Source organism: Trichechus manatus, unplaced genomic scaffold (genome assembly GCF_000243295.1).
Source record: "Trichechus manatus latirostris isolate Lorelei unplaced genomic scaffold, TriManLat1.0 scaffold00004, whole genome shotgun sequence".
Lineage (NCBI taxonomy): Eukaryota > Metazoa > Chordata > Mammalia > Sirenia > Trichechidae > Trichechus > Trichechus manatus.
In genome coordinates, this window is record NW_004443940.1 from 34680386 (window position 1) to 34698099 (window position 17714).

Genomic DNA, 17714 nt, shown 5'->3' on the forward strand with positions numbered 1-17714 from the left:
TGAAGGTGCAGAGAATTCCCATGTAACCTCTTCTTCCCTCTGCACAGTTTTTCCTCTTATTAACATCTTGCATTGGTGTGGTACTTTTTTTTTTTAAAGTAATATTGTGTTTTCAGTGAAAGTTTACACAGCAAATTAGGTTCCCATTTAACAATTTCTGCACAAATGTTCAGTGACATTGGTTACATTTTTCACAAAGTATCAACATTCTCATTATTTCCATTCTGGTTGTTCTGTTTCCAGTAATATAGTTTCCCTGCCCCATTACCTTCTCATCTTTAGAGTAACTGTTGACTGTTTGGTCTAGTATAGATGATTTTTGCTACTGTCTCTTACTATTGCATGGATACGTGGTTTCTAATATTTTGCCACTACAAATAACACAATATAGGTAAAATCCTCTTTATGTAAAACCATTAATACATACGTTCATAAATTTCTAGAAGTATAATTTGTAGGTCAAAGGGTGTGCACATTTTTTTAGTATTATGGTTTGTCGGTTATCCTCCAGAACAATGCTGCCCGTTTATACATACACATTTTAAATTGAGTGCGGAGACAATGAAATCAGATTTTTCTGTACCTTAGTTTTTTGTCAGTATCCTAATAGTTAACCTTTGAGCGCTTATTCTGTGGCAGGTACTGAGCACTTCACATCTAAGTTTACTTCATCTTCACAACCAGCCTGGGAGGGAGATGCTCTTATTTTCCCCATTTTACAGATTAAGAAATAGACAGAACTGGTTAAGTAATTAAAATTCTAGTTAATGAGTGTTGGGCTAGATGTCTGACACAGGAGTCCACGTTTTCAGTACACTGTGTACTGTTTTAAACCCATGCCATGAGAGGGCAGTCATAAACCTTCTTAGGATTTTCCCAGAATACAGATCCTCTGTGTAAGATTTTTCACTGTACTATCTTTAAAAGACATTAAAGTAGTCATTTTGGGAGAGTCTGATTAAGGCCAAAACAACAGAAACACTTTGCTTTCTAAATTAAGTAGCTGATCTCATTTGTAAGTGATTCTCCTAGCACCCTGAGTCTCAACCACAATGCCTCACATTCATTCTCCTCTCTGCCTGAAAGCTGAGGAGCTTCATTGTTATCCTTTGTTCTGACTGAGTGCTGCAGTTTATCATTCTGCAGTTGGAATTTGTTTTGGATTAGGCCAAGAGAGGCAACGAATTATAAACACGCTCCTTTTTATCCCCATGCACTAAAATGTTACGTGTACAGCTTCCCTTTCTCTTCTAGTCCTCAGGATCAAGAGCCTGGCCTGGTATTATTGGACTTTTTTTAATGTTGAACCTTTTAATGGTGGGACTCAGTTTTGGGTGGCTGACTATATCACTTGTAAAATGATCACAGGAGTGACAAAGGGAGCATTTCACATATTGTACTGGGAAATCTTAAAAAAGAAAATTCTGCCATTGCTGCTTCATCTTGAATACCTGTTGCTGTCTAGTCAATTCTGACTCATAGCGACTATGTAGGACAGAGTATAACTGCCCCGTAGGGTTTCCAAGGCTGTGATTTTTTTTTTTGCCTGTCATTATTACTATTTTTTTATTGTTGTGCTTTAAGTGGAAGTTTACAATTCAAGTTAGTCTCTCATACAAAAATTTATACGTACATTGTTATGTGACCCTGGTTACTCTCCCTATACTGTGACAGCACACTCCTCCTTTCCACCCCGGATTTCCCCTGTCCGTTTAACCAGCTCCTGACCCTCTCTGCCTTCTCATCTCGCCAAGGCTGTGATCTTTATGGAAGCAGACTGCTGCATCTTTCTCCTGCGTAGCAGCTGGTGGGTTGGAACTGCTGACCTTTCAGTTAGCAGCCTGGTGCTTACCACTGCACCACCACGGCGCCTTCCATCTTAAATAATATTTGCTAGTTTAAGGGGCACCCCTGTGGCGATAGCTCCCCTAAGAATGGCAGTACAAATGACCTTTGCCATGGATTCGTGTGAATTAGGACATTGGCTGTACTAGCATTCCTTACAGCCTTAAAAATAACCTTGTGCTTTAGAATGAGTCCTCTTTGTGTCCAGCTTTCAATAGGTCAGAGATAATGCCTCCGAAATTCTAGTTCTTTCCATTTAAGTTGTTAAATTTTGAGTTTTCAGTGTGTACAGAGGATTGAATCGGGTGTGTAATTACATTAGAAGACTAATTGTTGTCCTTGAAATATTTTTAAAGACTGTTGTCCTACAAACTGCATTCCTTTCAGACCAGTGCTTTAGAGGAGTTTAAATAGTAAATGTTGGTTTCCTTTCAAATCAGTCTTACAAGAAATACAACCAGAATGCTCCTTAGAAGCACGGATGGCAAGGCATTGGCTCGTTTACTTTGGATACGTCATTGGTAAAGACTAGTTGCTAGAAGACGACATCTTGTTTGTAAAGTAGACTGTCAGCGAAAACAAGGGCAATCTATAATGAGGTGGACTGACAGAATAGCTACAAGAGTGGACTCAGACATATCAGAGGTCATGGAGATGGCACAGGACCAGTCAGCGTCTAGTTCTGTTATACATAAGGTCGCCATGAGTCGGCGCCGACTTGACAGCAACTAGCAGCAACAGCTAGGGACTCAAAGTGAATAAAATATTTATCCATTTTGGAGAATGTTTTCATGTTTTAGTTTTGTCCCAGTTGTTATTTAATTAGTTCACTATTGGATTTTTTCCCCCCTTAAATTTTTCTTTTTGTTTTGTTTAGTTTCTGAGGCTGTGAGTTCCACAATTCAGTTGTAAACTTCCTAAGGGCATAGACAGTCTCCTTGTTTTGTTTCCCTTATCGTGCTTCCTGTATATTCATTTGTTAACATTTATCATGTGCCAGGCACTGTGCTAGTTAGACACAGTATATGCTCATTAAATGTTAGTTTAATGATGTACAAAAGACTGTTTGAGTTCACTTAATGGTTCAGTTAATTAGTGTGGTTTTTTTAGTGATCATCAGTGGTTTATATCAGTTCTGTGTTCCTTGCTACTTACTCACCAGAATGTCTAAAATTAAAAAGAATGACAGTACCAAGTTGCAGCAAAGAGGTGGAGCAACCAGAATTCTTTTATTTTTTTAATTGTGCTTTAAGTGAACGTTTACAGTTCAAGTTAGTTTCTCATACAAAAATTTATATACACATTGTTATGTGACCCTAGTTGCTCTCCCTGTAATGTGACAGCACACTCCTCCTTTCCACCCCAGATTTCCTGTGTCCATTCAACCAGCTCCTGACCCTCTCTGCCTTCTCGTCTCGCCTCTGGACAGGAGCTGCCCATTTAGTCTCATGTATCTACTTGAGCTGAGAAGCAGTCTCTTCACGAGTATCATTTTATGTCTTACAGTCCAGTGTAATCTATGTCTGAAGAGTTGGCTTTGGGAATGGTTTCAGTTCTGGGCTAACGGAGAGTCTGGGGGCCATGTCTTCTGGGGTCCTTCCAGTCTCAGTCAAACCATTAAGTCTGGTCTTTTTACTGGAATTTAAGTTCTGCACCCCACTTTTCTCCTGCTCCATCAGGAACTCTTTGTTGTGTTCCCTGTCAGGGTAGTCATTGGTGGCAGCCAGGCACCATCTAGTTCTTCTGGTCTCAGGCTATGGGGTCTCTGGTTTATGTGGCCCTTTCTGTTTCTTGGGCTAATATTTTCCTAGTGTCTTTGGTGTTCTTCATTCTGCTTTGCTCCAGGTGGGTTGGGACCAATTGATGCATCTTAGATGGCCGCTTGCTAGCTTTTAAGACGCCAGATGCCACTCACCAAAATGGAACAGAATCTATACGATTCTGGTGGGAGTGTGAAATGGCATAACCACTTTGGAGAATTGTTTGGCAATTTCTAATAAAGTTAAACATACTATGATCTTGCAGTTCTACTCCTACATATTTATCCAAGAGAAATGAAAGTACAGGTAGTCCCTGACTTACGACAGGGTTCTGTTTTGATGACTCTGTCGTGTCAGTTTTGACATAAGTTGAATACCTCATTTTTAAATAAGTTTTGATTATTACTGCCCTTTTATTATCAGTATCTATAACTCTGATCTGTATTTGTCTTTGGAGGTTGGCATGAAAATGATAACAGCAAATTATGTGCCTCCACATTGTATGTAGTACATATTACTAGTGATAAGATGTACCAAAAAAAGGATGGTTGTAAGTGCTGTTTATAGTAACTCGAATATGTCATAAGTCAGAGACTACCTGTATATGTCCACATAAAGACTTGTATAAGAATGTTCTTAATCAGCTTCATTCTTAATAGCCCAAAACTGGAAACCATGTACATGTCCATCTGCCTGAATGAATAAACTGTGGTGTTTTCATATAATGGAATACTAAGTAATAATAAAAAACAAACTAGGACAATATGGGTGAAATTCAGAAACATTAGTGAGAGAAGTCAGTTATAAAAGAACACATGCTGTATGATTTCATTTATATGAAGTTCAAGAGCAAGCGAAACTAATCCTTGGTGATAGCAGTCAGAGTAGTGTTTGCCTGGGGAGGGAAAGGGCAGAAGGGAACCTGGAACCTTCTACAGTGCGGGAAATATTCTGTATCTTGATCTGGGAGATGGTTACGTAGATGTCTGTCAAAATCCATTGAGCTGTATGGTTAAGACATGTTACTGTATGTAAATTAGACCTCAAAGTATTGTTAGCATAAAAAATAGTGGAAATATCCCATCAATCATAATTAACAAATGCATTGTCTGTTTTCTAAACCAATATACAACTATCAAAGAGAATTGTACTTCATTATGACAATATTTGCTTTTATTAATGACAAGTGAAAATCTTAAAACTAAATTGTTTCTCTTCCAGGGAAAGCAGGGCCTGACTCCAGCCACCTGTGTCGTACCTGTTTTTCTCCTTTCCAGATCCATTGACGAGATGAAACGGTTGGAGGAAATGTCAGGTGTGTTTCAGAGCTCTGGAGTTGAGCACCACTCCCCGGAACCAAAATCCCAAACAGAAGGAAATGAAGAGTCAGGGGACCGAGCGCAGCCATGGGAAATGGTGATGGATAAGAAACACTTTAAGCTGTGGCGGCGTCCCATCACAGGCACCCCCCTTTACCAGTACAGAGGTAAGCCCCCGGTACAGAGGTGAGCCCCCGGTACAGAGGTGAGCCCCAGCTTGGCTGCCTTTGAAGTGTGTCCATGGTTGCCTGGGTCCTCATGCCTCGTTAAAGCATTCTGTTCTGATTGTTCCTCAGAAAATTTTCCATGCTTTTCTGTTTGTTGTTTTTCTTCTCCCGGATGACAGGAGTCCAGTGTAGTCCTTGCCATAGGTCGTCTTTGTCTTGGTCGCTGCCCCCGCAGGACTTCTAGTTTCTGAAGCTGCTTTTAAGATGTGTCGTACTCTGTAATTAAAGTGCAGTTAAGCGGTAGGAATAGGACGAGTGATGCACCTCATTGTTTCTTGTCATTCTAGTTTTTGGAACCTACACAGATGTGACACCCCGGCAGTTCTTCAATGTTCAGGTGAGTTAAGTTTTGTTTCCACACTGGGGGCTTCTGAGCCTAGAAAGCCAGTTACTACTGTCAGATGAATAATACCTCTGACTCACATGTGACACTGGCTTCTGTACATCCAGCTAGCTCTTCGTACCTCTCGTTCCACATTGCATAGCATCTGGGTAAATGTATGTTCATAGTTTCTTTGTCTCGTCCTGTGGGGATGAAACCTGTTCTGTCTCCTTACAGGGCTGTTGGGGAGACAATGGAGAAGTGAATTTGAATGCTTTGATGTGTTTTAGAAGGCTTTATAGTTTCATATTTATCGTTTTTAAAATCATCTTTATGACTAAGATGTTAGTTTCAGCCAAAAGAATTTAGACGCTTCCCTGGAGTTCCTTGGCACCTGTAGTAATTTATCTGACCTGCAGTGTGACTGTGCTTAGAGCATATGGGTTGAGCTTGTTCATCAGATTCTTGAATCATCCGATTCCTTCTGTTTCCCACATAATTGGCTCTATTTAGAGTTAGTGGAGCCCTGCTGGCTTAGTGGTTAAGAGCTTGGCTGCTAACCAAAAGGTTGGCGGTTCAAATCCACTAACCGCTCCTTGGAAACGCTATGAGGCAGTTCTGCTCTGTCCTGTAGGATCGCTATGAGTCAGACTCGACTCTACGGCAGTGAGTTTGGTTTTGTTGAGCTTTGTTTCATAGCTTACTTTATAGATACAAACTTGCATTGATTAGTGTGGCCCAGGTCACCTAAGTGTCAGCGTCTGCCTATAGTTGGTTTGTTTCTTCACCTGCTCCAGAGTCACTCTTTTTGTGCTGGGTGAATTGATGACCGTTACCCACAGAGCAGTATTTTGAAGGCTTTTAAGGAATAATCTCTTGTTATACCTGGTTAACATTGATGAATTTATGCTGAGCAAAGAAGCCAGACACAGAAGAGGTCATAGGGTAGAATTCCATTTAAATAGTGCAAAAACAGGCAAAACAAACCAGTGATAGATTTGCCCCTTTTTTAAAATTGTGGTAAAATACGTATAACAAAACATTTGCTGTTCCCATAATTTTCACGTGCACAGTATGTGCCCAGTTCAGCGACGTTAGTTACGTTCTCCATGTTGTGAGCCGTGCAGCCATCACCATGATTTGATTCCGCCTTTTGTCATCACCCTTGACAGAAGCTCAGAGCCACATCAGCAGTGGCTCCTCCTCCCTCTCCCACCTCCCCCGGCAGCCACCCATGCGGTTCTTTCTCCGCATTTTCCTATTCTAGATGTTTCATATATGGGTTCAGACACTATTTGTCCTTTTGTGATGACGTACTTCGCTCAGCAGTGTTTTCAAGGTTCATCCGTGTTGTAGCATTGACCATTTATTTGTACATCTTCTGTAGTCAAGTCCTTTGTCCGTTTTTTGATTGGGTTGTTTGTCTCTTTGTTGTTGAGTTGTAGGAGTTCTTAATATATGTTCTGGATACTAAACCCTTACCAGATACATGGTTACCAAATATTCTTTTCCCCATTCTATAGGTTGTCTCTTCACTTTTGTTGATAAAGTCCTTTGGTGCGCAAATGTTTAATTTTGATGAAGTCTAATTTACCTATTTTGTCTTCTGTTGCTTATGCTTTTGGTGTCATATCTAAGAATCTAGTGTTACAGACTAGGTCCCAAAGCGTTACCCCATGTTTTGTTCTAAGAGTTTTATGGTTGTAGTTCTTACGTATAGGCCGTGAATCCATTTTGAGTTGATTTTTGTATATGGTGTGAGGTATAGTTCCAGCTTCATTCTTTTGAATTCTTTTCATGCAGAAGTTTTAAATTTTAAAAAACTTTTTATTTGGATGTAATTTCAAATTTACAGAAAAAAAATTGCAAGGATAAAAATAGTGTAAGAAATCCATATACTCATGTTTATCTGTTTTTAACGTTTTCCCACTGCTTTACATTATGTGAATATACACACAATTTTTATCCAAACCTTTTGAGGGTAAGTTACTTACATACATCATGGCGTTTTATCCCTAATTCCTTCAGTGTATATTTCCTAAGATTAGACGTAATTCTTTTGTCTGATCACGGTACTGTTATCCAAATTAGTAAATTTAACGCTGATGCAGCACTTTTATATAATCTTCTGTTTGTATTCCGTTTTTGTCAGTTGACCCAGTAACGCTACTTTATAGCATTTTCCCTCCAGTACAGATCCAGTCAGATTACATTTAGTTGTCACGTCTCTTTCGCCTCCTTTAGCCTGGAACATTTCCATGTTGAAGACGTTTGTTTAAGAAGGATGAAGAGCCTCTGTTCAGAGACTTCTTTGCTCTTGAGCGGGTGGGAAACGTTTGAAACAAAAATGTAAAAAAGTGACAGGGGAGTGGTGTCATCTAGAGTTCTGCAAAGACATTTTTTTCTTCCTGATTTTTTTATTTGTTTTGTCGGACTCTCAGAACTAGTACTGAGTTAACAACACCCGCCAGTAATGTGCAGATGTACACTTTCCCCTAAGCACTTGTCAGTTTGTGTTGAATTTTTATTGGTTTGGATGTGCTTGTTTGTCTTAATTTGAAATTCCTTGGTTGCTAGTGATAACAGAAATTTAAAAAATATGCTGCTTGCAATTCTTGGTGTGCAGTGTCTGCTCATACTTTTGGACTTTTTTGTCTGTATAAAATTTTTAGAATTGTCTCATCCTTACATATTTATATCACTGTTGGCTGTGTCTTCTCTGACACATCTATTGCAATATTTTTCTTCTTACTTTGCTTTGTCCTTTTCTTTTTAGCATTCACATTCAGTATAACGATCATGGCCTACATTAAGGGATTTTAAAAGTCATTTGTTATAAACTGTTATCCAGCCATGTCTCTCACACTGCGGCACTGTCTTTTAGATCAGATCACTGTTCCCTTATAATAAGGCCTTGAGTCAGAGGCTCAGGCATCTTGAGAACAGCTTTGTCCTGGATCTCTTGAGTCTTCATGGTCTTCTGTCTTTCCCTAGCTGGACACAGAATATAGAAAAAAGTGGGATGCCCTGGTAATCAAGCTGGAGGTGATCGAGAGGGACGTGGTTAGTGGTTCTGAGGTTCTTCACTGGGTAACACATTTTCCTGTGAGTATTTTTACTTCTGGTTTTACTTTCTCAAGACCACGTGATACACAACACTAATCCTGGCTCTCCATTTCTTTAGTACCCAATGTATTCACGGGATTATGTCTATGTTCGACGGTATAGTGTGGATCAGGAGAACAACGTGATGGTGTTGGTGTCACGGTATGTATGGTTAGCTGTTGCTGAGTTCCTTTGAATGTGTCCTTTGTTCGTCTGTACCTTTGGTGGGAGTTTGTGTGTCTTAGTGCTCTTACGCGTTCTCCCATAGGGTTCCCCACAGCCAGTGCCTCACCCATTCCAGGTAGAAGGTGAGTGTTCTGACTATCTAGGAGGATTGAGGGATATGAACTTCTAGTTAAACAATTTCTTTCAGCTCCTTAATGCTGGTAATTAAAAAGGAAAAAAGTGTGATTTCCTCGACACAAAGCCTAACGAGCCGTACATTCACCAAAGAACCTCAGTTCATTTTTAGAACTTAGTCGTGTTCACTCAGCCTAGTAACTCTACTCGTTGTTTATCTTAAAAATGAGAACCAGCTTTTCAGGGCTTCTCTTTAATCTTAGCACCCATGTTTTATATATAGGCAGACATTGCTGAGAATTTACTTTACTTCTCCTCCTTCCCAGGGCTGTGGAGCACCCTAGTGTGCCAGAGTCTCCGGAATTCGTGAGGGTCAGGTCATATGAATCCCAGATGGTTATCCGTCCCCACAAATCATTTGATGAGGTGAGTTTTACATCATCTAAGAGATGACGTATGGTGGCTTTGGATTTTTCTCAAGAAATGCCTCTCATCTGAACTTGGGAGGGGTAGGGTGCTGTAGGGCATTGGTTTCAAACTTGACATGCATCAGAATCAATTAAATGTTAAAGGAAATACATTCCTGGGCCCCAACCTCAGAGCTTCTGGTTCAGTAGGTGTGGGGTATGGCCCAAGAATCTTCATTTCTCAGAAGTTTCCAGGTGAGGCTGTTGCTGCTGATCTGGAACCATACCTTAGGAATCCCTGCTATAGGGTGATATACCTGGAAGATCCCCAGGACCGAGTGGTGGCGATCTGTCGGCTCCCTTTTTTCTGAGCAACAGCTATGAGAAGATAGTAGCCATTGACTCCTAGCCTGTCATTAGTGGCGTCTTAGTTTCCTAGAACTCCCACACCAAGTACCACTGATTGGGTGCCTTTAAAGAACAGAAATTTATTTTTTCACAGTTCTGGAGGCTGAAAGTCCAAATCAGGGTCTCAGCCATGTCAATTCCTTCTCTGGTGCCCTCCCCTAGTTTCTAGTGGCTGCTGGCAGTCCTTTGGTGCTCCTTTGCTGCTGTAGATGCATCTGCCTCTGTTGTCACATGGCGTCTGTATTCCCGTGTGTCACTCCCTTTTTATAAGACTCCACTCAGGAGGTGTTAGGACTAGGACCCACCCTACTCCAGTGTGACCTTACTTGACCCAGCTGATAGCAACAGAACAACCCTATGTCCAGACATGGTCACATTCACAGATGCAGGGACTGGGGCTTCAGCATATCTTTTTGGAGGATTCAATTCAGTCCATAACAAGTAGCGTTTTCCAGTAACTAGAGCAAGCTCCTTTTCAGTGAAAATTTCACCACAATGAGCAGAGCACTTAAAATCTTTCTGGCCTTGTGGACTTCCGGGCAACATGGCACTGTAATCAGAGGCACCATGCCGTCCCTCCGCAGCAAAGGTCAGAAAAACTAAGTCAAACAGAGTCACATGTCAATCCTTAAACCCTACGCATCAAATGAAGAGATAAAGAACTCAGTCAAGCACCGAATGGAATAAGAAACTGGCTGAAAAAAGAGAGCAAGGAGAGATACATGCAGAGGTCCTCTATCAGCTACTGGAGCATGGATTCGCCATCTTGGACTCCTGTTGGAGATCAGCGAACAGGCAGTATGAGAAAGCAGCTTAACGGAACTTCCAGCAGGAGACAGAACAACCGGTTACCAGCGATATAGGCTTTCTCACCCCCCCACCCTTCTTCACCCCCACTTAGCCTCCTCTGCTTCCTGCAGCCACAGTCTCTTGGCCGGGAAGCACCCCAGTGTCACTTGAATTCCACCCACCTGCGCTGGCCGGCTCCCTGAGTGCCTTTTGTTGGCTGCTGGTGTTGCTTTTTTCCGCTTCTTTAGATTTCTTCCTTACCTCTCATCACTTCCCCCTCCTTTCTCTCAAATACCTGGCTCTGTGCACCGTCTTTGCTTCTTCCTGAAAGGCTGCGAAACGCTGCTTGACTGTGGAACTGCTTCCTGGCCCGTGCCGCCACGCTGGCGGGACCCCAGGGCTTTTTAGTTTGTTTGCTCTGATTTGTTCTGTTTTGATTTGTTTGTTTTGTTTTTCTTTTCTCAGATTGGGACCCCCTTCTAGCCAGGCAGTACCATGTGGCTTGGAAGCTGCACCCTTACTCTGCGCAGACTCACAGGGACATCCCTGAGAGCACTTCTTTTTTCTTGTTTTTTTTGGCTATTTTTGTTTTGTTTTCTTCTCTCTCTTATTCCCTTTTTGTCTTTCATCATTTCCAGTTTCTTGATTTATTCATTTTTTTCCTTTTACCATTTTTCTTTTTCTTTTTTTTTCATTTTGTTTTTCCTCATTTCTCAGTCTCTCATCTCTCCACTCCAATAGCAAGCTCCTTTAGCACTCGTTTTTGTTTGTGTGTTTTTGGCTCCTTTTTCTCTATCCTCTCTCTCATCTTTCCCATACCCATCTTAGCTCCACACATCACAATCTACCCCCTCCTTCCTGCCTGCCTGCACTGTGTGCTGAACATCACACTCCCAAGCAGTACAGGCACGGTCTGCTGGAACCTGCCCTGCACTGATTCCTCGTCCGCACTGTCAGCCCTGGTATGTGCCACAAACACCCTACCCCAGCAACTCCCCTTCAGCTGGACCTGCCCTGCTGTACCATACCTGAGTGACTGACCCTGCCCATTGGAGAAGGAGGTGAAAAGTATCATGCCCACAGATGAGCAAACAGCAAAGAACACACAGCCTGCCTCCTCAGACATAACCAAATAAAACAAAAAAGCAGGACGAAACGAAACAAACAAATCTAAATCAGTAAACAAGGAAAATAACCACCGAATGCCCTGAAGACAGCAGACAATATCAAAACATTTACAAAACCAGGATAGGATGGTTCCAGTAGGCGTCCAAAATAAAACACTAGATGACCTTCCAGAAGAAGAAAAGGCACTAGACCTAACTGATAGGGAATTCAAATCTCTCATATTCAGAATTATCCAAGAGTTGAAGCAAAAAACAGACAAAAACAAGGAAAAAATAGACAAATTCATGGAAAAGGCAGACAAATTCATGGAAAATACAGACAAAAATATAGAAGAATTCAAGAAAATAATACAAGAACAAAATGCCAAAATAAATTCACAACTAGAAAACATAAAAAACAACAATTAGAAATCCAAAAGGTAAACAACGAGATTTCAGAAATGGACAGTGTCATAGAAGGGCTGAGGAGCAGGTTTGAAACAATGGAAGATAGGATCAGCAAAATTGAAGACAAACACTTGGCTACAAATCTGTTTGAGGTAAAATCAGAAAAAAGAACGAATAAAAATGAAGAAACCCTGAGAATTATGTGGGATACAATCAAAAGCAAAAATCTACGAGTGATCAGAGTTCCAGAACAGGGAGAAAACAGAAAACACAAAGAGGATAATTGAAGAATTGCTGACAGAAAACTTCCCCAATATCGTGAAAGATGAAAAGCTGACCGTCCGAGAAGCTCAACGAACCCCATATAGGATAGACCCCAAAAGAAAATCACCAAGGCATATCATAATCACGCTCACTAAAACCAAAGACAAACAGAATCCTGAGAGCAGCTCGAGAAAAACAAAAAGTCACATACAGAGGAGACACAATAAGACTAAACTCGGATTATTCAGCAGAAACTACGCAGGCAAGAAGGCAATGGGATGACATATATAAAACCTTGAGAGAAAAAAATTGCCAGCCAAGGAATATATCCTGCAAAACTCTCGTTCAAATATGATGGTGAAATTAGGTCATTTCCAGATAAACAGAAATTAAGGGACTGTGTAAAAACCAAACCAAACTTACAAGACTTATTAAAGAGAGTCCTTCGATCTGATAACAACATCAGACCACAGGCTGAATATAGGACACAGGATTGTACTAGCCAATACCAACCTAGGAAATGAACTCTTAAGGACTATGCAAAACCAAAAGGATTATAACAGGGAACCAGAGAGGTTAACCTGTAAATGACAACAGCATCAGAACAATAAAAGAGGGAATAAACAGTGTAGGTATAGAACCTTCTAATGGAGAGGAAGGCAAGGCAATACCAAGTAATAATAGACTGGTTCAAATCTAGGAAGATAAGGGTAAATTCCAAGGTAACCACAAAGAAAGTTAACAAACCTACTTATCAAAATAAAGAAGAAAGACATAAAGTCTCAGTAAAAACAAAACTTACAAAACCAGAAGAAATGAAAAAAAATCCACAAACAAAAGGAACTCAGCACAGGGGAGTAAGAGGAGCAAAGAAAACATCAGCACCACCAAAAAAAAAAACACCACAAAATGCAATCCCACTCCTAGGAATATATCCTAGACAAATAAGAGCCGTCACACGAATAGACGTATGCACACCCATATTCATTGCAGCATTGTTCACAGTAGCAAAAACATGGAAGCAACTTAGATGCCCATCAACAGATGAATGGATAAACAAACTATGGTACATACACACAATGGAGTATTATGAAGAGATAAATGATGAATCTGTGAAGCATCTCATAACGTGGATGAAACTGGAGGACATGCTGAGTGAAATAAGTCGATCACAAAAGGACAAATATTGTATGAGTCTTCTACCGTAAAAACTCATGTAAAAGTTTATCCACAAAAAGAAACAATCTTTGTTGGTTACAAGGGATGGGAGGGTTGGGGGGGAACTAAATAGACAATAGGTAAGTAGTAACTTTGGTGAAAGGTGAGACAGTACACAGTACTGGGGAAGCCAGCACAACTTGTACAAGGAAGAGTCATGGAAGCTCCACAGACACTTCCAGACTCCCTGAGGGACTAAATTGCTGGGTGGAGGGCTACAGGGACCATGGTCTCAGGGCACATCTAGCTCAACTGGCATAACACAGTTTATAAAGGAAATGTTCTACTACCTTGGTGAGTAGCATCTGGGGTCTTAAAAGCCTGTGAGCAGCCATCTAAGATACTCCACTGGTCTCGCCCCTTCTGGAGCAAGGGAGAATGAAGAGAACAGGATACAAGGAAAAGATCAGTCCAAAGGACTAATGGACCAAAGCTACCACGGCCTCCACCAGACTGAGTCCAGTACAGCTAGATGGTGCCCGGCTACCACCACTGACTGCTCTGACTGGGATCACAGTAGAGGGTCCTGGACAGAGCTGGAAAAGGACGTAGAACAAAATTCTAACTCACAAAAAAAAGACCAGATTTATTGGCCTGACAGACTGGAGAAACCCCGAGAGTATGGCCCCCAGATACCCTTTTAGCTCAGTGGTGAAGTCACTCCTGAGCTTCACATTCAGCTGAGGATTGGACAGCCCCATAAAACAAAACAGGACTAATGAAGCACAGCAGTCCAGGGACAAGGACTAGAAGGCAGGAGGGGACAGGAAAGCTGGTAATAGAGAACCCAAGGTTGAGAAGGGACAGTGTTGACATGTCGTGGGATTGTTAAACCATAGTCATAGGGCAATATGTGTACTAACTGTTTAATGAGAAACTATTTGTTCTGCAAACCTTCATCTAAGGTACCAAAAAAAAAAAATTATCTATGTGAGATCAGATTGACAACAGCAACTCAAAAGATTTGAGTTGGGGGGCAGTGAGTTGAAGATAATGTTGATAGAATAATTTGGAAAAGGATAGTGAGAATATTAGCACAACTGGAAGAATGTAATCGATGTCACTAAATTGTATATGTAGAAACTTTTGAAATGGTGTAACTTTGGCTTTGTATATTTTCACCAAAAAAAAAGGTCCTCCAAGGTCGAGAAGGGAGAGTGTTGACATGTCATGGGGTTGTTAACCAATGTCATAAGACGGTATGTGTACTGACTGTTTAATGCGAAACTATTTGTTCTGTAAACCATCTAAAGTACAATAAAAAAAATTTTTTTTTCTGTTATCAGAAGGAAATATGTTTTTATTAAATGTGTATTAAACTGGAGGCTCGGAAAACAAAATAGTACATCAAATAGGAATTTAGTGATTAAAGTACAATAAAAAAATTTAAAAAATCAATTAAAAAAAAATCTTTCTGGCCTTGGGTTTTCTTGCCTGTAAGATGACAGGGTTGAACCAGTGCTCGCTGCAGTCCTACTTTAAAATGCTATGACCTTTCTTCAAGAAGAACATTTACTTCAACTTTTAAACTAGATCTCTGTTGAGTGTACCTATTGATACCAATGGTTGCTGTTTTTAGTTCTACTTCATTTTATAATGGCTTTGTTTCTCCTTATAACTTGTTTGTTTTAGACCTGTATGGATGTGTCCTCCTAGTATGCTTTTGTTCTCATCAAAAGGTACTTGTAGGACTTTGAAATGTGCCAGAAACAATGCTTCCCCTCCGTCAAAATAGTGTTTGTCTCTCATGTTTTTGCTGGGAGGCCTGTGTGTACCTCTGTGTTATTTTTAGAGCAGTATTTTTCAGATGACGATTGCTACCTATTAGTGGAATGTAAAATTAGTAGATTCTGACCAGCTTTAAAAAAAAAAGGAGTAAATGGAATAGAATAGAAACTACCTGAATGTGTCTCATAGAGTAAGAGTATTTCATGAAACTTCTGCTGGGTTACATAAGTGAGAGAGAGAGTGTATGTGTGTGTACACTCAGCATAGTAGGATTTAGTACAGCAGCGTAGTAAGTGTCCACAGCCAGATCATAAGGCAGAAAGACAGAAGTAGGGTCTGGAGGATCTCACGTGCAAGCTGCCCTCTCCCTCCCGTGAGGAGTCACACGGCTACACGTGTGTGATGTTGCTGCCCAGGGAAGCCCATTAGAGACTGAGCACCTGGGTTTTGTTGGAGGCTGGTCACGTAGACACCCTCTGCCTAGCATGTACCAAAATTCAAGACCCCCCCCAGGAGGAAGGCAGGTGTTCAGCATAAGCCACAGTGTTGGCATAGTCTGGACACAGACCCAGTGAGCCACCCCCGTCAGTAACTGTCCACTGGAAGCACTGAGACCCAAGATCCCAGATGCCAGCCCTGGGCCAGCTGTGCAAGCAGGACTTTCTGAAGATGACAGTCTCAAAAAAGACTGCACAGCATTAAAAAAAAAAAAAGGCACTCTCCTGCATATAGTCAGATCGTGTTATTCTCTAATGCTGGGTATGGAGGGTGTGGCAAGAAATTCAGGTACTTCCCTCATCTTTGCTGTTTTTCATTTCCAGAATGGCTTTGACTACTTGTTGACATACAGTGACAACCCCCAGACTGTTTTCCCCCGCTACTGTGTTAGTTGGATGATGTCCAGTGGTAAGTGGAAACGTCTGCACAGGGCCTGGAACCTGGGTGGGGCAGTTTGTCTTCTCTGGCTTCTTAGTGGCAGCAAGGAGGTTGGTCCTTGTCTCACTGGAGCCCTGTTGGGGAGAATTAAAAGTCCCTCAGAGTTCATTCCTGGAAACTTTGAAGACATCAAAGCCTCCAGCTGGGGTTTGTAGGGATGAGAATTATAGGGTCCCAGAAAGGAACTTGTGCCCAGAAAGCAGTTTTAAGAAGAACATTTGCTTCAGTGACAAATGTGGGCCGTGTACATGAATGCGTTTAAAAAGAATTTCTCCTCCTTAGATAGTACTGGAGACTGTAGGATCTGGCATAGAAAATATGGTGGTTGTAGGGTGATCACCTGGAGAAAGCTACTGCCTGTCTTGACAAAGGCTCATGTCACAGCTGTGATGGTACCTTTCCCTTCTGATTTCTTGTGTCAAAAAGCACCCTCTTTCTTCTAGTTGTCTGTAGGCAGCTGCTTCTACCTCAGGGGAAGAAGGAAGACTGAGGATGGAGAGGAGATTGGGTGTTTCTGTTTGACATTTGTCTAAATAAAATCAGCAGCTGTTTAGGCTATGCTGTTACAAACCAGAAAATGAAACCCGTTGCCAATGAGTCGATTCCAACTCATAGTGACCATGTAGGAGAGGGTAGAAGCGCCCTGTAGGGTTTTCAAGGCTGTAATATTTACAGAAGCAGACTGCCACACCGTTCTCCTTATACCGTGATAACTGATATTTAATCACCTGAAAGAAAGTCTTTGGGGGTTTATCTGGCCTGATCAGTACCCCTTTTCAAAGGATTAGGGATCATGGGTTGTTTTCATTCCTGTACATCCTGGGAGGCCCCTGTCACTCACAGGTTGTCACTCAGGCTGTGATCTTTCTAAATAGCATGAACTCCCTACCATCAAGGGTACAAGGCCTTCTCGTTTTGAGCCTGCTGCTAGTTTATATATCAGCCTCACCATGTTTTCCCCTCTCCTGACAGGCATGCCGGATTTCCTGGAGAAGCTGCACATGGCCACTCTGAAAGCCAAGAACATGGAGATCAAAGTAAAAGACTACATCTCAGCTAAGCCTCTGGACATGGGCAGTGAGGCCAAGGCCACCACCCAGTCATCTGAGCGGAAGAACGAGGGTAGTCGTGGCCCTGCCCAGATCGAGTATGCCTGAAGGGCTTTGGGATGAGGAGGGAAAGGCTGCTTCTACTCCTGTCTCAGTCCTTCATCCCTCTGGGAAGAATGGGACAAGCCACCTGTATTACAGTGTGTCTGCTGCAACTACCAGTGGGATAATTCAATAACTGGTGTTTGACTTCACTCAGAGCCCTTACTGGTCTTTATCAGAACAGAGAGAAGAAGGCATCCCTGGGGACGTTGTCATATTCTCAGGCCAAGCATTTTGAAATTCAGTATGTCACTGAGCTAACCTGCAGCACACCTCTCACTTCACGCCAGAAGGGGGATGATGTCCGTTGGCTTCCTCTGAGTTGTTCCTCTGCTGACATTCCAGTTCCCACCATCGCTCTGCTTCGGAGTCCTTCAGTTCCCACCGTCGCTCTGCAGGGCTTCGGAGTCCTTCAGTTCCC

At 41.7% G+C, this 17714-nt stretch overlaps 1 protein-coding gene across 3 annotated transcripts in view; it reads left to right on the forward strand.

Annotated features, from left to right (window-relative positions):
- STARD7 (StAR related lipid transfer domain containing 7) overlaps positions 1 to 17708 on the forward strand; it is a 31574-nt gene extending 13866 nt beyond the window's left edge. The window contains exons 2-8 of one of the 3 annotated variants that reach the window (XM_004369347.2): positions 4883 to 5091; positions 5439 to 5488; positions 8468 to 8578; positions 8658 to 8740; positions 9205 to 9304; positions 16028 to 16112; positions 17115 to 17708. In XM_004369347.2, coding sequence (XP_004369404.1) covers positions 4883 to 5091; positions 5439 to 5488; positions 8468 to 8578; positions 8658 to 8740; positions 9205 to 9304; positions 16028 to 16112; positions 17115 to 17299 — 823 coding nt within the window. In that variant the 3' untranslated portion in view covers positions 17300 to 17708. Of the gene's footprint in view, positions 1 to 3687; positions 5092 to 5438; positions 5489 to 8467; positions 8579 to 8657; positions 8741 to 9204; positions 9305 to 16027; positions 16113 to 17114 lie in introns of those variants that run through there. The other 2 variants (XM_023734285.1, XM_023734276.1) reach the window with 2 other exon arrangements.
- Positions 17709 to 17714: the final 6 nt, after the last annotated feature.